Source organism: Coptis chinensis, chromosome 8, assembly GCF_015680905.1.
Source record: "Coptis chinensis isolate HL-2020 chromosome 8, ASM1568090v1, whole genome shotgun sequence".
Taxonomy (NCBI): domain Eukaryota; kingdom Viridiplantae; phylum Streptophyta; class Magnoliopsida; order Ranunculales; family Ranunculaceae; genus Coptis; species Coptis chinensis.
The window spans coordinates 6,390,267-6,411,172 of record NC_141463.1 but is presented as its reverse complement, the minus strand read 5'-3'; the positions used below and the strand labels follow the sequence as shown (position 1 = coordinate 6,411,172).

The window sequence follows — 20,906 nt, the reverse complement described above, 5'->3', positions numbered from 1 at the left end:
TAACTTGATTTCTTGTAAAACAAAATATATATTATATTTGAGGAGGGGAGATGGATTATCGAAGAAAAGAAATGATAAATAAATTTATTTAAAATATACTTTCACAAATATATTTTAACGGTTTATTTTCATATTTTGTTTACTTTCAGAAAATATATACATAATTATATTTTTAACAAAGTGGATATCATTCACCCAAAAAAATGAAAAAACCCGTGACGCCAACATCAAATTTTGAAGAACCTATTTTGAAGCCATAAAGGTCAAGATAAGAAAGTAGATGGGTTCTTGAGATTGGGTTCTTAAGAAAGGGCAAAAAGGGACTTCCTCGTTTCAAGTATTAGAATTCAGCATTCATGAAAAACTTTGGTGCTGAATGCTAAATGCTGAAAGTACCACTGAATGCTTAAACTACTTAAAAAAAACAAACAAGTTTTGAGGCTCTAAATGCTTAAAACTTAAGTTTAAGAGGCTCTGAATGCTGAATTCAAAAAAAAAACAAACAACCCCTTAGTGCTGTTTCGGTAAAAGACTAACAGTTACCAAAATTTGGGGTAGGATATCTAGCATATTTAATGGAGAAAGCAATGTTACAATTCTAACTTCCAGAGGTGAAAGACCATTAAAACTTGCAAAAAGTGCCAGTATTGAAGATAATTAGCCTTTTGGAGGAAATAGCAAAAAAATAATAGTTCCTAAGTTCGATGATCAATTGATTCATAGGGGCTCCCGAGCGATTCACATTTCACAGTTCATACCACATTTGCTATTTGATGTATCTTTGTCACAAAATACTTTTCGATTAATTAATAAATTAATATGGGTGGGTGATCCAAAGAAGTTAGTTTTCGAACTAATAGCAACAGGAATTGCAAGATTGTTGGGCATTATGCCACACATGTTTACAGCGCCCGATGGGCCAGTTCTAGGCTTCTATCACTTTGAGTTGTAAGATTGACACTATTTGTAAACATTTCCGAATAAATTTAGCTAGAACAGGAAAATGATATTTAATTAGAATAGAGATGTCACTAAGTTGTTGGTTGGTATATCTGCTTCCATAATCCGTCTCAAAAGGATACAGATTTCCACACTTTTGAGATGACAGTAAAATGTCTTCTGAATTCGAAACTTTTCGTTTTGTAGATTATTAGTGGTGGAAGTATGAAACTGCTCATCAAGTCATCAACGAGTTAAACATCATATCCTTAGTTCTATTTTGTACTTACATGGGAAAAGTACATTACATCGATAGAAATAGTTACACAAGCTAGATAAGTAGATAAAGTACTAATCTTAGGATAAGTTCTACTATTTTATCAAGTTAATTAATTAGGTACTTGTGAATGTTTGATCCATGGCAACAAAAATCACAACCTAAATCTGCATCATTTCTTCTTATTCTAGTTCCTCTTAGTTTGGTGAGAAAAACTTCTGTAGTGTCACACTTCCCTTACTCTTCTTTCTACACTCTCCTTAGTCTGCTCCCCTCTCACTAATGAAGTTTCAGCCCCCTTTTCCTTCACATCTCTTTCTCTTTATACTCCTTCCAGGCTTCATCCTAGACGTCCACTTGTCTCCTAATCACTCAGTCTCCTTTCTTCCCGTACACTTGCCACGTCCGCGGTTTAGGTATCCGCGACAATATATGCTCCCCTACTCCTTGACTTTCCATGTTATGTTGCTTCCCAAATAGCTCACTGCTGACCAAGTCCCCTTACTCTTCTTAGGCCCTTACAAATGCCCCTTCTTGACTCCACGGTCATCTAATTGGCCCGGGGTCGAGAACTCCTGCCGCCCCTTTCCTTCTGCATCTGGTTTTCCTTTGCATCGGCATACGCGTGTTGCTAAGTGCAATCATCACATGCATCTTCAACAACTCTTCATTTTTCGTGCTCCCACGTGTCATCTTCTTACTAGATCACCTAATGACTCTTCAATTTTCCCACCCTACCAAATTTACTCTTTTGCCTTCCCCTATTTAAATCTCGCTCCTTTTTCGTCCTCCCTCATTTTGTTTCTCCACTCTCTCTCTGCTTTCCCTTTGCCTCGCTAGTTATTCTTTTTCCGTTCGCTCTCCGACCGCATGTTCTCAGTGCTCTCTCCGGTGACTCTCTTCTCCTTTGGACACTCCCCTCAGGATCGTCATCTCCTCCTCCCCTTTGTCTTGGTACGTTTTCTTTCCTTCATTTTCTTTTGTTTTGGTAACTTTTCTTGAGTTTTTCTTCTCCCTCGAGTCTGTTCATCTCCCTTTTCCGATGTTGGATCTGAATCCGGACTCATAATCTTCCTGGTCTAATAGGATAGCGTCCTCACCTCCACTCGCCCCAGCTGCGACCCCCTCCACTTCTGGGCGACTCACACCCTTATTGACGCCCCTTTCTCGGTGTCGTAGACCTAATTTGGACGCAATTAAGGCTGCCTATGGGGTTCCGGCAGATATATTACTAGAGCATGTGCCCTTAGTCACCCACTACCCTCGTCTCGTTCCCCGTAGGCTGGGGCTTGTTGTTACTGTAGGTTAAATCGTTGCCGGTCTGCGGCTTCCCCTCACATTATTAGACGACGAGGTGTGCAACCATTTCAATATCGCTCCTTGCCAAGGCATAGGGAACTTTTGGAGAATCATGTATGTCGCGAACTCTTACAATAGGACAGGAGAACCCAAGATTGCCAGCCGCAATATCATCTCTCCATACTATATAAGGACAAGTACCAAAGATGTCAGTGTATGGTATCAGTCCTTTTACGCGACGCCCTAAAAAGCAATCCTTTGTCCTTCGTATCACCACCTCATACAAGGTATGACATCACTATCCGCTATACATATCTGGGAACTTTTTATCCGCGGACCTCCCTTCCGATTTAATTCTTAATCATATCGCCTTCCAAACTCGTGATGAGTCTTATAGTACTTTCCTTCTTTCCTGATATATATATATATATACTCCCTGTTATCAACTGACCCGTGCTATTTTCCCTTACAGGTTGGCGGGCTAATTCCAAGTATAGAATCTACTCTGGCACATCCTGTCCTGTTTTCGAAAGACTCTGCAGTCTAGGCTCTGCCTAAGCTGACCGCCTGGGTATCCACCCCACCCAAGGTACTCCGCTGCTGTAGGTCCCGCCATTACATTCTATCGGCGGATATTCTGCCCCTTTCTACCGTCCTCCATTGCCCAAGGAAAGGAAACCTCGAGCTTCACCCACACCCAAGAAAAGATCTCGCACTCAGTCCTCCCGCCGTAGCCATCCCTGAACCTCATCTCACTCCCCTCCCCTGCCTCCCTTGAACTCCACGAACCTTATACCTCATCGGCACCAGAAGACGTCCCCTCTTACCGCTCTATCTCCACCTGGGAAGACCAATAGAGTTTATAATTATTTAGTACCACGTACTTTCAATTTTTTTTCCCTAAATGGTACCTGTACTTTTTTTCTCGCCTATTCGTACCACGAACTCTCAATTTGTTTCAATTTAGTACTTCAGTCTCTTTTCCGTCCAATTTCGCTAACGGCATTAGCGAGCTCACATGACAGTGTGGGTTTTTTTTGTAACAATCTTTAAATCAATCTTAAAAATTTACGTGAATTTTTTTTTTTTTTTTTTTAATAATCTTTAATCAATCTTAAAAATTTACGTGAACAGTGTTTTGGATTTTTTTTTTGTAACAATCTTTAAATCAATATTAAAAATTTACGTGAATAGGTTTTGTTTTTTTTTGTAAATCTTTAATCAATCTTAAAAATTTACGTGAACAGTTTTTTTTTTTTTTTTTTTTTTTTTTTTTTTTTTTTTTTTTTTTTTTTTTTTGTAATAATCTTTAATCAATCTTAAAAATTAATTCTTTAAAAAAACACTATTCACATAAAATTTTTAAGATTGATTAAAGATTATTACAAAAAAAAATCGTTGTTATTATTAATAAAATTTCCACTTAATATATATATATATATATATATATATATATATATATATATATATATATATATATATATAAATATACAAAACATGTTCATGTGAGCTCGCTAACGCCGTTAGCTTAAATTGGACGGAAAAGAGACTGAGATACTAAATTGAAACAAATTAAGAGTTCATGGTGGTGCGAATAAAAAAAAAGTACAAGTACCATTTAGGAAAAACAATGAAAGTACGTGGTACTAAATAGTCATAAACTCAAGACCAATACACCTCCCCTTCTTCCCCTACAGGGCGATATGGATGTCAACAAGGTGAAGCTATTTGACAGCGACACTGATGAAGTGATGGAGGTACCCTCTACTAAGGAGCGTGCTGATAAACGTAAAAACATAATTAGATTTCTCTAACTTATTCTTACATTATCAATTATTTATTTCCTACTCTCAACAGATATACTCATGCAATATATAGAGTACGGAATCGTTCCAATCTTAACTTTCTAGACTTAAACGAATTCAACTAATCAAACACAAGAAAACAATGGTGAGAACAATATTTATGGATGTAAATTTATACTACGAAACTAAATATATAGATTTAACTTATACTAATTTAATTAAAACAATTGAATATGATTTGAAATAAATATAGAGAAGAATAGAGAGAGATTGAAATCTATTTTTTAATTTCTTAACATACTAGCATAGATTTGTATAGAAAACCCTAGTCTAGATATTCTCACACAATGTTAAAATATAAAGACTAGACCTTTAATGACCCTTAATTACTTTATACCATCTCTAGTCATAAACTAATTAGCATGAGAGAAAGTTTGTTCCCATTCTCATGGAAAACTCATTATTCTCTAGTTTAGGTTAAACTCTTCTTATCTCTAAGTCAAGAAAACCTAAACTTAAAACCCTAAACAACAAATTTATATTAACAAATTAAGTCCTCTCAAAGCTTCATTCAAACTCTCTCTAATGGGAGTTTAGCTTTGATTCATGAGACTATCATGAACAAAAGAATGAAAAAAAGACATAATAGAAAGAAAAGTAATTGAATTCAATAATAATAATAACTTGAAGGTAATTTAATGGAAGTTTTATGGAGGCTACAATTATAAACCCTAATTACTTAATTAAACTAAACTAAAGAAAGGGAAGAAAGAGAGCTAAATTATTCTAACTAATGGGAGGGAGAGAGAGAGTTAAATTATTCTAACTAATGGGAGAGAGAGATCATAAAGTTTTGCCTTCATCCTCTTTATATAAGAGAATGTTAGGTTTACAATTTTGCGCATGGGCTTTGGAGATGTGTTTTGGGCCACTAAATCAAGCTCAAAACCTAATTACTTAAGTCCAAAATGGGTTTCTCTACTGGAATTTACTGCAACACATTTTTCATCCACTTTTACTACTCTGATTGGGTCAAGGCTTGGAACATTAGAAAGCTCTTTCCGAGTTGGTCGTTTTTACATATAATAGGCCCAATTCTGAGGTCTAAGTCTAAAGATACGGCCTGCGGAAGTTCTGTTGACTTTTCTACTCTTTTTCTACCCGCATTGACTTTGAATTTTCAGCTTTGACTAGGCTTTAAAAAGGTTTTTTCTCCTTGAAACTTGGGCTTTAATCATATAATTTCTCTAGCAAGCAATTTGACTAATTTCTCTTGCAAAAGTGATGTATTTTTTAACATAATTGATTTCAAGACCTGAAATACACAGAAACACGAAAGCCTTACTAACTCTTATTTATTATAAACATAATTGGCCTAAATATAATACTATTAAGGTGAAACTACAATTTTGGGCTCTTATCAAGTGCTCCTACTGATGGGCCTCCAACCAAAATGCAGCAGACTTCTGTGTCCGAGGAACCAGCCTCCATGACACTGGTTGTCGATTATGTGGCCTCTTCCCCACGCACACGTTAGGAAGGTAAAGATCCTGTTATACTTGCGAGCCTGGAATCCGCGATTGCAACCCCAGAGGAATTCTGCCCCACCTTTATGGTGCGCAACCGCAAGGTGAACACCACAGACTCAGCTCTGGAAAACCCGACTGTGGCCTCTTCCCTATTTTATGGCGCCCATCTACCCAAAGATTTGGTTTATGTGGAAGGGGGGTCGTTTGAACAGCACCAAACTTCTCTGTACACCAATTGGGAAAAGGTACGACTCTTTCCCTCTACTTTTTACTTTACCACATTCCATTCGTAATCCACCATCCTCTTTGATCTTAGGTGAGTCTGGACATCTCTTATATGATCCACGGTCTTTTCGGTGCCAAGGCCAAGGTGGAGTCCTTTGAGAAGGAACTCAGCGGCCCTACCGGACTGCGGGCTATCTATGCCCGACTCCAACAAGAGTTGGAGGCTGCTAACCTGGACAAGCTCAAGGCTCAAGATGAACTGAAGTCTGTGGAGGCCTCCCATCAATAGTACATGGATGGGGTCAATGACCGTTTGAGTCGTCAGCGGGAAGTACTCCTCCAGCAATATCAAGAGAACCTAGATGCCCTCACTCAGCGGCATCAAGATGCTTTCACGACCCTTTCTGCAGCGGCACCAGGCTGACATGGGCAAGCTTCAAGAACGCTTCAAACTCTTAGCTGACAAGAAGGTGGTAAAGAAGATCCAATAAGAACATGCGCGACTTCTCCAAGAATGGCGCTTTCTTCGAGAAGCCAGCTACCCTTGTACCTAAAGCCACGGAAGCCGTGGTGGAAGAAGTCGCCAAACCTGCAGTGAATGAAGGCACCGCGGGTGAGCGATCAGCGGACAAGGATTCGGTAGATGAGCCCACTGCGGGAGATGCTGTTAAGCCTACTTCCGAGATAGTTTAGGATTCACCCCTCCTTTTGGCTCCAATCCTTGTATTTTGTTGTTGCTCCCTTCATCTTTTCTCTATTGATACTATACTTATATGTGAAAACTCATGATCCAGTTATTGTCTCGGATTTTGTCTTATGGATACTTTGCTTAATGTGTTTGTATTTACCCTTTTGTTCCTTCATCATTTGAAATCTGCTAGCACTTGAAATTATGAATTGCCTTAGTCTAGTGATTTATGATATCACTATTCATCCTCCTCAATCCCCTCTAATCATGTAAGTTTGGATAAGTTCTAGCGAGGGTTAATGCCCCTGATTAATAGCTAGGTACACACATTCACATTGGACTTGTATGGTGTTGTATCATGTTTTTCTTACCCCATTAATTTTCCCAGTATAAGGTGTCCCCTTTGACCATAAGTTCCTAAGGCCTCTCTACACATCCTAGCTCTCTTTGATTGGTTGTGCAGCCTGCTAGGGACAACTCCCTTTGCCCCCACGTGTGATTTGAGCCTCTCGTCTGTGAAGGGCTCATCCCACTCCGCGGGCTCTACTAGGCCATGAAACATGTTAGGGCAATTCATCTTGCCCCAAGTTTGATTTGGACCTCGCGTCCGCAAAGGGCTCATCCCCCCCTGCTGTCTCTCTCTTCGGACTTTAAGCTTGTCATATAGACAACTCTTCTTGCCCCAGGTTTGATTCGGACCTCTTGTTCATGAAAGGCTCGTCCCCCCCCCACTATCTCAAGTTTGATTTGGAAACCTTTCATTACATGTGATATTCCCTTCTCAAAAGTGTCGTTGTATTATATATTTACAAACAGCTCTAGTCTCTTGCTTTGGATCTACATTACATTCAAGTGTAAAATTTCTTCAACATTCTCATATTCTACGACCTCTCTATTAATTCCCCACTATTTGTAGCTTGTAGGTGCCAGCCCTTCCTATGTCCACCACTCCCAATTTGGACCTAGCTTTCCGTCGTTCTCCCTCTTGGTACTAAGGGTCACTCGGCGGAGCATGGAATCGCCTATTTGGAATTGTCGCGGCTTGAATCTCTTGTTATACTATCTCTACAGGCGTTTGTGATACTCTTCCAACCTGGTACGGGTGGAGTCCCTTCTTTCTTCTGCCAAATTCAAATCCTTTTCCAATATGCCCCAGTTCAAACCTTACTCCACAGCCTTGGTTCGTGTTGTAGATGCCTCCATCTTCAACGGGATCATGGCCTCAATGCCATAAGCCAAGGAGAAAGGAGTCTCTCTGGTGGTCGTTCAAGGTGTGGTTCGGTAAGTCCAGGAGACATGATTCAATTCATCGGTCCATGCCCCCTTCTTATCTTCCAACTTCCTCTTGAGGTTGTTCATTATGGTTTTATTAGAAGATTCACCTCCGTCCGTTGCCCTCGGGATTGTATGGGGCAGAGAACCCCTGTTTCACCTTGTATGCTTGCAAGAAATCCTGCATCTTTGATCATGTGAATTAAGTTCCATTGTCCGCGATGATGGCGTATGACAGTCCAAATCTACATATGATATTTTCCCATAATAACTTAATCACCTGCGCCTCCTTCACTTGCTGCAGGGGGAACCTCTATCCACTTGGTAAAATAATCGGTGGCTACTAGCATGAATCTCCTCTTGCCGCTAGCCATGGGCAGCGGACCAACTATATCCATCGCCCACATGGCGAATGGCCATGGACTATATACGTTATGCAGTAGTTTAGTGGGTGCGAAGATCAGTTGAGAGAATCTTTGCACATTTCTTAGCAAACTCCACCGTGTCTCTTTTCATATGTGGCCAAAAGTAACCTTGAGTTAACAGCCGGTGTGTTGTGCTTCTTCCCACTGAATGGCTCCCACAATCTCCCCCATGCAGTTATGCTAGCACCTCTAGTGCCAACCTTGGCCCGAGACATTTCAATAATGGCCCATTGAAGTTCTTTTGATATAACTCTCCCCCTAGCAAAATGTATCTCTGAGAAGTCTGTTCTAACCTTCTTCTCTATTTCTTATTAGCCACCTTTTTCCGGACAAAAAGCACTTGATAGGATCCATCCAACACCCTTCTTCTTCCGCGGCCTGGCATACCTCTACCGCCTCCTCAGTGCTCGGTTTCTCCAACCTCCCTATTTTTATTGTTCTTTTCTCAGATCTAGGTATTTCCTTGGCTACGTAGGTCAGGGCGTCAACATGTCTATTTTCACCGCGACCCAAGTGTACGAACTTGATCTTCATAAACTTCATGTAATACCTCCAAATACCTCGCCATTCGCGGGCACCGCGCGACGAACCCTCCATTTGCTTGACACACCACTAAGTTCAAGTCTGAATACACCGTCAGCTCCTTTACCCCAAATCCTCGGCCATTCTCAAAACCACTATCACCGCCTCATACTCCGATCCATTATTAGATGCCACGAATCCCAGCTTCATGGTTTGTTCTATTCTGTTGTTATCAGGCGTAACCAATACAACCCCTATTCTGCTGCATGCATCCATTGCTAATCCATTTGCGAACACTCTCCACCCATTTCTCTTATCCCATGGGTTTAGAAGGTCCTACTCCATATCTCTTTCAAGCTCCATGACCATCTCTTCCCCCCAAGTGGGATCCTCTGCTGGGAATTCCACCAGAATTTTGCCACAGCCTGTGCCTTCTCCGCGGTCCTGATCTGATATTGTATCTCATAAGAACTCAGCATCACTACCCATTTTACCATTCTTCCGGACTTTTCTACCTTTAATGCCTACTTCAGGGGCAGATTTGTTACCACCACCACCGAGTGTGCTTCAAAGTAGGGTTTCAACTTTAGGGCCTAGAATATCAATGCCAAAGCGTACTTCTCAACTCTACTGTACCAGGTCTCAGCATCGAGTAAGGTTTCGCTCTAGAAGTACACCGATTTTTCTATCTTGTCGACGACCCGAACGAGGACTGAGCTAACCGCATACTCTGTGACCCCCAGATATAAATATAACTTCTCCCCCTATTCTAGCCGCGATAACAAAGGAGCCTTGCCCAAATAACTCTTTAACTCTTGAAACGCCTTCTCGCATTCTGATGTCCATAAGAAATCTGGTGTACTTCTTAGCAATCGATACAACGGCTACCTACATTTGTCTGACGACTTCGCAATGAATCTGATTAACGCTGCAGCCCTTCCCGCTAGTCGCTGTACTTCGTTAACGTTCTGTGGAGAAGGCATTTCCACCAAGGATCTTATATGTTCGGGGTTTGTCTCTATTCCCCGGTGAGTAACAATGTAACCCAGAAACTTCCCTGTAGTCACTCCAAATGTGCACTTCTCTTGATTGAGCTTCAAATTATGTGTCCGCAGTATGTTGAACGTCTCCTTTAGACCCTCTAAATGCTCCTCCTCTGACATGCTATTTTCCACCATGTCATCGATGTATATTTCAAATTCCCTTTCGAATCTTGCTTTCAAATATTTTTTCTCCCAACCGCTGGAAGGTAGCCCCGACATTCTTCAAACCAAACGGCATCCTTATATAACAATATGTACCGCCTTCCACTATGAAGATCGTCTTCTCCTGATCTGGTTCGTACATTGTGACTTGATTGTATCCCATAGATGCATCCATAAACAAAAATATTTTGAATCCCGCTGTTCTATCTACCAACTCATCTACTTGCGGCATGGGGTAACTGTCTTTAGGACACTCTAAGTTGACATCTGTAAAATCAACACACATACGGACCTTGCCATTCTTCTTCGGTACCACGATGATGTTAGATAACCAGTCTGTGAATTCTACTTCTTATATTATTCTAGCCCCTTTTAACCTCGCAAATTCCCTCAACATACTTCGTCCTAATGCTTCACATCTTTTGTCTCACAAGCTTAACATCTCCCTTCATGCACAAACGGTGACATGCGAAGCCTGGGTCTAATCTAGTGATATCCTCACTAGGCAAAGACATCCTTATTTTCTGACAAGAACTGTACCAGCTTAATCTTCCACTCATCAGGAAAACTAGACCCTACTGTCGTAAACTTCTCTTCCTCTCCCGTTTCCAAATTCACTATTTTGATCTCGTCTAGGGTCTTTGGTCCCATCAACAACTCCGCCTCCTCCTCCACCGAGGCACACTGTAATTGCTATGCATGCCTCTTTCGAGGGTTTGATGCCTCTCCTTCTGCTCCTTGAACCAAACTCTTCACCATACCCTGATGACTATTTTTAGCCATCACCTGATCTCCACTGACTTCATACATCCCGGTTGTGGTGGGGAATCGAATCACCTGGTAGTATGTTAACGGTATCGCCTTCATCTAGTGGATCCAACGCCTCCCTAGAATCGTGTTGTATTATGAGTTAGAATCCACCACCATAAACCTGGTGAATACCATCACCGGACTCGTTGTAACGGGTAATAAGAGTTGTCCCATGGGCTCCGTCATACTCCCATTGAATCCATACAAGTTGGTTCGCAGAGGTCTTAGCTACCTCGGACAATTCTCATTTCCTCCAAAGCTCCCCTCTAAATAATAAGTCCACAGTACAACCGCAATCAATTAACACCCTCTTAACCATGTAATTTGCCCATGGCTACCATAATGACCAATGCATCTTCGTGGTGGGAATCGACAGCTCTGAGATCCACGCTGCTGAATACGATCCTATCCCCTCCCTCCGCCGACCATGACTTTGGTCACGGATTGCCTGTTACTTCATTAATTTGTTGGATACTCGCGGTTCTCTTTATCTTTTCTTTGTGGGCTTTGTGACTCAGAACCTCCTCGCTGAAAATCACATTAATGGTTCCCAGTATCATGCCTTGAGCTGGCACTTGTTCCTCATTTTAGGCACCCCTTACAAACTCTCTCATCATTCCCTTCTCTACCAGCCTCTGAATCAACCATTTTAACGCGTAACATTTATTAGTCTCATGATTTCGTACTTGGTGATATGCACAATATGGTTTGTTTGGTATCTCTACCGATGTGCTCCGCAGTCCTTCATAGCCATGATGATTTTTAATCAAAGGCAAGATCTCACTCAGCGGCCTATTCAGTGGCGTCTGTTCTAGTTCACGGTATGGCTTTCTCTCTATATTCTCTCTCCTGATCCCCTCCCTACTCCTTTCAGGCTGTGACGAGTATCCGCGATATCCACCATTCCCTTTCTCAGACGTCTTCGCTTTCTGGTGTTCCCCACCTTTTTCTAAAGATAATACCGCCTTCCTTGACCTTCTAGAATCTTTATGCATGGTGTCCTCATACCTTATGTAATTCTCCACCCAAGGATACAACTCGTGCAAGGTCACTATCTCATTCTTAGCCACGGATTGATGCACTCCTGTTCTTGGTCTCAGACCTCTTTCAAATGCTATTACCGCGGTCCTCTCCTCCATGTTCTCCACCTTCAACGTCTCAGCTTTGAATATGTACAAATAGTCCCTAACTGATTCCGCAGATTATTTGCCTAATATTGAATAATGCCGCTATGTCAACCACTTGCCTTTTCTGATGTATGAAATGGTCTATGAATGCTTGTTCCAACTCCTAAAAATTATTTATGCTCCTTGAAGTCTGTAGTACTAGTCCGACCCCCCCCCCCGCCCTTTAAGGCTAGCCGGGAACATCATACACCGCAGCCCATCATACTGAGCCTTTTGCCAAAGAGGCATCTGCTGTCGGAAATGGTGAATGTGATCCGTAGGGCCTCCTTTGCCATATCTTTCGAACCGAGGCCTGATTGAAATATTTCGGAACCTCTGATGCCCATATGTTGCCCGCTAACGGATTACGGTTCAAACCAGCCACCACCTGACTAGACGCTCCTCCTTGAACTTTCGCCTACTGAAGATTTGCCTCCCGGTCATTGTTTATCATCTCTTGAACTTGTTCCATCGTCAGGCCGGTCATCGGATTTTAAATGAGGTCTGGCACGCCTTCTTCATTGTCAGACTCCTCGCTCACTTCCTCTCCTGCTTCTTCCTCCGCCATTTCTTTTTTCTCTTCTAAATGCATCATTCTCCTCTTTCAACCTCATGATCTCTTCTTGCATAAGTCATGTCTCTTCTGCTGCTGACCTCGCTGCTGTCTCCTCTACTCGATCTCCCCCTTCATCGCTCACTACCTCCACCACTGGCTCCTGCACTACTGCTTTTTTTGGTCTACCCGCCCCTCTCTTCACTACTGTTGCTATCTTTAAGTTGCTTTGATCTGTTCCCCACAGACGGAGCCAAATGTAGTGTCACACTTCCCTTACTCTTCTCTTTACACTGTCCTTAGTCTGCTCCCCCTCTCACTAATGAAGTTTTGGCCCCCCTTTTCCTTCACATCGCTTTCTCTTTATACCCCTTCCAGCCTTCATCCCAGACGTCCACCTGTCTCCTAATCACTCGGTCTCCCTTCTTCCCATACATTTGCCACGTCTGCGGTTTAGGTATCCGCAACAATGTTCCCCTACTCCTTGACTTCCCCTATTATGTTGCTTTCCAAATAGCTCACCGCTGACCAAGTCCCTTTACTCTTCTTAGGCCCCTACAATTTCGCTCCTAAGCGCTTAGGAGCGAAAAGTCTCATAAGCACCAATCTACCACACATCCACTATCTTTTCACTATTGATTAACTTTAGTTAAATTAAATCTAACCAAATATTTAATTTATTCTCTCTCCCAATCATCCCATTTTTTCTTCACAAATATTTTCTTTATTTGTGTTTCCATAAAAATAAAATAAAACATTATTTTTCAATTCAAAAATTTTACAAATAAATTTTTAATTTTATATTGCAAGATTTTCAAGCCCTTCATTCAATTACAACGTGAATTTCTCAATTTTAATTTTTATTAACTATTATCATCAGTATTTTAGTTTGAAATAAATTTGTAATTTGTAATTGCATTTAAGTTTTTTTTAAAATAATTATGATAAAATTTAAGCATTTTTTTTTTTTTCCATAAATATTAGAGTAGTTTTTATTTTATTATACACGTTTTTTCTTTTTCTTTTATTTTTTGGTTTTACCGACAAGAAATTTTCAAAATTTTCACTATAGATTTTTTTTTTGTGGAAAACTAAAGAAATAAAATATTTATAGGGAAAATAAAAAGAATGGTATGAAGAGAGAATAAAATAAATATTTTGTTAAATTTTAATTAACAAGAGTTAATTATTATTAGTTAAAAGATGGTGGATGGGTGGTTAGGAGACTTTTCGCTTCTAAGCGCCAGACCAAAAAAATTCTCTAGCTTTGGTCGGTCATATTTTTAAGCATGCAAACATTTATGATTATTAGTCTATGAAAATAGAAATACAAATTGTGTGTGTAATAATTTGAAAGTTGTGTAGTTATGTAGTTATGCAATAATAAGTCCAGCTAAGGTAGCGTTGTGTGACGTTAGAGTCTCATTAATTCCATCTATCTACCCCAATTCATTGTTAGCTTTGGTGGCCTTTAAATCCTCACCTCCCCCCTCCAACTAAAAGCCCAACCTTTCCCAATTCATCTACCTTACTTGCACCTTCTTATCTCCATCACTCGACCAATAGCATCAACAAAGATGCCATCAACTTTGCCTGATTTCTCTAATTCGGTGAAGCTCAAATATGTGAAACTTGGTTACCAGTACCTTGTGAACCATATTTTAACATTTCTACTAATACCCATCATGGCAACAATAGTATTAGAGGTCCTAAAGTTAGGTCCAGAAGAACTACTTAACCTTTTCAAATCTCTTCAACTTGATGTTATTCAAATTCTATGTTCTGCTTTTCTTATAATCTTTATTGGCACGGTATACTTCATGATGAAGCCGAGGCCGATATATCTAGTTGATTACGCTCTTTACAAACCGCCTTTTACATGCCGTGTTCCATTTTCTACATTCATGGAGCATTCTAAACTAAACAACATGTCGGACCCAAAAAGTGTGCACTTCCAAATGAGAATTCTCGAACGTTCGGGTCTAGGGGAGGAAACTTGTTTACCACCTGCTATTCATTATATTCCTCCTAGGCCTAATATGGAAGCTGCAAGGACAGAGGCAGAACTAGTCATATTCTCAGCTATCGATTCACTTATGAAGAAAACGGGACTGAAGCCGAAAGATATCGATATATTGGTTTTGAATTGTAGTATGTTTTCTCCAACACCATCTATGAGTGCAATGATAGTGAACAAATACAAGTTGAGGAGCAACATAAGGAGTTTCAATTTATCCGGTATGGGATGCAGTGCTGGTCTAATTTCGATTGATTTAGCTCGCGATTTGCTTCAAGTCCATCCCAACTCAAATGCTTTGGTGATCAGTCTTGAAGTGATTACTCCTAGCTATTACAGTGGGAATGAGAGATCAATGCTGCTTCCTAATTGTTTATTTCGAATGGGGGGTGCAGCGATCCTCTTGTCCAACCGGAGAAGAGACCGAAGGCGTGCTAAATACAATCTAGTCCATGTCGTCCGTACTCACAAGGGAGCCGATGATAGGGCTTTTCGCTGTGTGTATGAAGAAGAGGATTCTGAAGGGAAAAAAGGGGTGGCACTTCAAAAAGATCTTATGGCTATTGCTGGGGAGGCACTTAAGTCCAATATCACAACAATTGGACCTCTTGTGCTACCAGCATCAGAGCAGCTCCTATTTCTCTTCACACTTATAGGTCGAAAACTGATTAATCCGAAGTGGAAGCCTTACATTCCTGACTTCAAGCAAGCTTTTGAGCACTTCTGTATCCATGCCGGTGGGCGAGCAGTGATCGATGAGCTACAAAAGAATCTCCAACTCTCTGCTGAGCATGTCGAAGCATCAAGAATGACTCTGCATCGATTTGGAAACACATCTTCGTCTTCTTTATGGTATGAACTGAACTACATTGAGGCCAAGAACAGAATGAAAAAGGGTGACCGTGTGTGGCAGATTGCATTTGGAAGTGGTTTCAAATGTAACAGTGCTGTTTGGAAGTGCAACCGAAATATTAGAGTTGAAGATGATAGTGCATGGGCAGAATGCATCAACAGGTACCCAGTACACATTCCTGAAGTCGTCAAGCTCTAGGCCTCAATCTATTATTTGTTTAAAATTCGTTTATCTCATTTCTCATACCACCATAATGCTAAGAAACAAGTCTACAAAGAGCTGTTTCTAAAACAACCCCACTAAAGGACACTTTTTCGTCTTGGGATTGAAAACTTAATTTGCCGAAGAATCCTAGAGACGAAACCGTCTGTTAAGTGGGTCTGTCTGGAAACACCTCTTACAATTAGAGTTGCTTCCGAGTCTATTGCATCTGTTGTTCTTCGTAACCAGTTTGTATTTGCATTTATTCCACACATAAACACTCTCTACCCGTCCACCCATCATCTTAATTGTTCTGTATTTTTCTTCTTTGATATTGAAAGATACCACATCAGATTTTATTGCATAAAGTTATTCAGTTTGCTCCCTATATTGGAAAAAACCATCAGAACTGTTGCCCTCAAGGCCTCATCAGAAGTCTTTAATAGGATGATTTTTAGATTTGTATTTCAGTGAATTTATGGCTTGCACCTATTGAAGGTAGTTCGAGTTAATATTAGCTTGAAATGTAAATGTTATAGTTCGAGCAAAGACGTATGAAGATTCGTATTTCTGGTGTACTACTACTTGTCTATTTGTGCTTGTTTATCAAATTTGATTGATGTGGATGCTAAAGAGTAAAGAGTACAAAATACTTAAATATCCAAAAGCCCCTCCCCTTGTAGGCTTGTAGCTATGTCAGTATTTTTGTGGGTTATTTAGCTTTTGGTTTTTTCAATAATTGGTAATATTTGCGTTTGGTGTAGACTTAATCGTCTATCAGTGTCCTACGTTAAAATTGACTGTTGTTTGTCATTGACATATTTACAATTTTTAAATGGCAAAATTACCCTTAAATATTTTTATGTAAGAAAATTGTAATTATAAGAATTTGACCAATCTTCTTTCTTCAAATTTAAGAATGCTTTTAAAACTTGTATATTTGATTATGACAAGTTACTAAACTTGAGAAAACTTACAAATCTTATATTTTTTTAATCAAAATTAATCCCAACGTATTTGTGTTTGCTTAAATTCTTCCATTTGAAATTCAATCTCACCATCTACTATTGTAGGCATGTTGAAGAAGAAGATTTGTGTTTAAAACTCATAAATTGTTTTAAATTTTGAATTTTTAAAATTTTAAATTGGTTAAAATTTCACCAATTTCAAAATCTTTTCTATGATAAGATCATGTGCAAGGCACATTGATGGTACTTTAGGTATATTTAAAAATTTAAGAGGCCATAACATGGTCAATTGATGGTAGAAAAGACCAAAAGCTAATAAACGATTAAGTTTGGACCAAACACAAATATTGCCATTATTGGAAAGACCAAGAGCTAAATAATTTTATTTTTATGTTCGTCAACAAAAATATACTCCCTTAAATATTATAAGATTTGTTGAATCCAAAAATATAGAATTTTTCAAATTTTGTACCACTTTTTAAACTGATATTAAAAAATAATACCAAATTTCAAAAAAAATTAGGAAATAGTACCACTTCAGTTAATTGACCATCAGTTGACCGAGTTGACCACAATCAAACTGTTTTAATCTGTTTGAATTTTCATATTATCCACAATTCCCTTTCAACATGCTTTTCCCTTAAAAAAAACGTAGTTACAACTTTTTAATAGTAGTATATCAGGACTAACTTTTCAAATAAATCAGATTTTAATAGCCAATAACGAGACTGTAACACACGTACAACTGGAAAAAAATAAATAAAACAAAACTGATAGAAGTAATCGTTCCCAACTTCTTCACCTAGCACCGCTACCATCGGCATGGCCACTTCCGTCACTCTCGCCACCATTGACCCACTTCCATCACCATCGAAGCCTCTCTCTCTCCCTCCCTCTATCTTTCTCTATTTGCTCCACCGCAACCCAAAACACCAAAATTACAAGTGAAATCATAAATTAAATAAACTTGTTCTGCTCATCATGCATATCAATTAAGTAGTTGGGTAACCCAATTGATATGAAATATCCAAAATTAGTTATTGGTGTTGGTGGGTAGCAGTAGTGGTGTTAAGCTAGAGGAGAAGATGATTGAGAGAAGAAGTGAAGGGAGCGAAAGAGGAAAAGAAAGAGATGAAAAAAAAAAAAAATAGAATGGAGAGAAAATGACGGTGGAGGAATTGATTTTTTTGCTAAATAGGTAAAAAGATGTTCAAAGCATGAAATGCCAAAGCTTTTTCGAAAGGAAAAATAATATGAAAATACTATAGAACTATATGTGTGAAGCAGTCTGCCCTGACAATCATATAACCTATAGTGAAGACCGCCAGAAAAACACTAGAAGTAGATGGAAAAGATTGCAGCCAAAGTAGATGAAGGACGAACAAAGGATAAGCGTGCCACAAAATGAGAAGACGAACAAGGAGAGCTTTTTTTTTTATTTCTTTCCTTAAAGAGGAGACTATCCGACTTCTTTCCATCTAGCCGGTTGCCTTTTACCTAGATCCATGTGGCAGTCATATATTGGCTTGTGTTATAAAGTCGCGTAACACAATGTGTTACTCTATAATTTCCCTTAAAACTTCTACTGAAGCTATCGTTAAATCCATATCAATGAAATAAAAAACCATTAATTAAGGAGTAAAAATCAAAGTCTTTGAAGAAAAAACATACTGAGTCAACTCGGTGTAGAGAAGATAACATACATATTTCAATTTCGGCAACAACCAACAAAGATGTAACACGTGGTGAAGTGACTACTTAAAAAGTTTTACCAAAACCTAATTATTTAATTAAAGAGTGGCACTAAAACCTAATTACCTAAAACACATGATAGGCATGTTAAGGGGTAATGTCGCCATTTTGAAAATACTAGCGGATTGACCATGGTCAACTCGGTCAACTAGCAGTCAAGAAAAAAAGTGGTACTATTTTCTAATTTTTTTTTTAAAATTTGGTACTATTTCTTAATATTGGCCTAAAAAGTGGTACCGAAGTCTAAAAAACCCAAAAATATATCAAGCCCCACAAAAATATTTTTTCTTGGAGATATATAATCTATATATAAGGTAAAATTGAAAAATCACTATCCATGACATATATAGGGGTGGAACTTGGGCGGGTTCGGTCGGGTTGAGGCCTAACTCAAGTCCAACCCGAGTTTCAAATGCTTCAACCAGAGCCTGGGATCAAGTTCTAGTCAGTCTTTAAATTTTGCAGCCCAAGCCCAACTCGGGTTGGTCGGGTTGGTCAAGTTTCTTGGGTTTCAATATTATACAGTGAAGAACTCAACGCCTTTTCACTGTTAAATAAATAAATTAAGATGTAAATAACACTGAAATTCAATATTCATTTAAAATTGATATTCTCAACCTTATTTTTGACAAAAATAAATTCTTATAAGGAAACAATATAACATAATATAAGGAATGAAATATATACGTATATATATGCAGACGGGCTTGGGTTATTTGATATTTGATATTCTAACCCGAGTCCAATCCAAAACTGAGTCGGGTTTTGATTTTACAAGACCAAGCCCGAACCACGGATCTGAAATGTTAGCCCAGGACCAATAAAAATTAGATTTTAGCCCATCGGGCTTGGGCTAACCCGACCCAAATTCCACCCCTAGACATTTATGATATATCTCTATGCCCTCCAATTAATTGCCACGAAAATAAGATATACCTAGAAGAGGAAAACGAAGAGAAAGCTACCCCACTTGCTCCAATCGATTTAGGAAAGTAAATATTCTTCATATAGAAAGAGTATTGCATGTTTCAATTTATTCCTTGGAAAAGACTATGATTATCAAATTCCTGTTTCTATCTTTTCAAGCTACCCATGGATTTCTATTTTGCTTTCTATATTAAGAGTTCCACAAACATTTTGGCATGCCAAGCATCTTTTCCGATATGTGTAGGACTAACGGATGACATTCTTCTATACTATAAGAAGAAAATCTTGTTTCCATCTCCTTATTCATTTCTATTCCTAAGAAAATCTTGTTTCCATCTCCTTATTCATTTCTATTCCTGTTCATTCCTATTCCTAATGGTTAATTTGTATCGAGATATGCGTCCACGACTCCACATACATACGTACATGTACTATAATAATAATAATAAAAATAAAAATAAAAATAAATAAAATAAATAGTAGTGTGTGTTAGTAGTAACACTTTCCCTGAGCGTCAATAAAATATACAAGAAAGAAGGCATTTAGCCCAATTTCGTGATTTTCTGAGACGGGTATGACCACTTATCACATATTTACAAATTGGCAAGTTATAATATCCTCATCACTTATACTAACTCCGTTGCAGATTGACCTGGTGAAAGGTTAGGGGTGATTTTATCCTTTTCGGAATTTCAAAAACTCCGAATCAATATAGTTCGGGTGAAATTTACCTCCAAAATAAAGAACTTCTTGTTGGTGGCTTTTGGTCTGTGCACTACGTGACGTACATGTAAGACATGTGCTCTCTTTCAATGAGGTTGCTGTAATAATAATAACAACTACAAGATTGGCCAGGAACGCAAAATTGCATGGCCGAAAGGAGTAGGCTTTAATAGAAGTCGATCAATAATGAATTTTGATGGTTGGTGTTATGTGAATATATGTGGTTCAGCTTCAGGGCCAATATTTTATGTTTTTTTATTCGCTACAACTTTAGTGGCAACATCACAACTCCCTTTCTTTTAAAACAAGTATGCAAACTGTGATAGGCATCGAGGTTTTTTCCCAAGTGACATTAGAAAGTTTTTTTCTAAATTCTTAATAAAAGAGGACTTGTTTTAAATTCAGGAAGAAAAATGGAGAATAATTAAATAATTTAAGTGACATTAAGAGTGGGTTTTTCTAAATTATTAATAAAGGGGGGTTTCTAATTTTTGTTATGGAGGTGTTTATAAATTGAGCAAATAGGGAGATTTCAATTTGCGTGGAGAGTGGGTTACTGAAAACCGGGCTATCATATAGTGTAGATATAGGGAAATTACTAGATTAAGGCTGTGTTTGATTGGCAAATGCAAAAAAACTCATATTTGCCACTATTTGACACGTTTTTTAGTCGGTGGCAAATTTTATGCCACACTCTTTGATTTGCCACTATTGTCGTGACAAACTTTACATCGGGGGGAGCTGAATAAA

At 38.9% G+C, this 20,906-nt stretch overlaps 1 protein-coding gene across 1 annotated transcript; it reads left to right on the top strand.

Moving 5' to 3' along the window:
- Window positions 1-14,196: 14,196 nt before the first annotated feature.
- On the top strand, window positions 14,197-16,364 carry LOC147479582 (3-ketoacyl-CoA synthase 6-like). Its single transcript, XM_086576966.1, has one exon. The coding sequence runs from the start codon at window positions 14,293-14,295 to the stop codon at window positions 15,781-15,783; it is 1,491 nt and encodes a 496-aa protein (XP_086433092.1). The 5' UTR covers window positions 14,197-14,292; the 3' UTR covers window positions 15,784-16,364.
- Window positions 16,365-20,906: the final 4,542 nt, after the last annotated feature.

Bases quoted from the DNA above. Each gene is read 5' to 3' on its own strand.
- LOC147479582 (XM_086576966.1), top strand. From the start codon at position 14,293: ATGCCATCAACTTTGCCTGATTTCTCTAATTCGGTGAAGCTCAAATAT.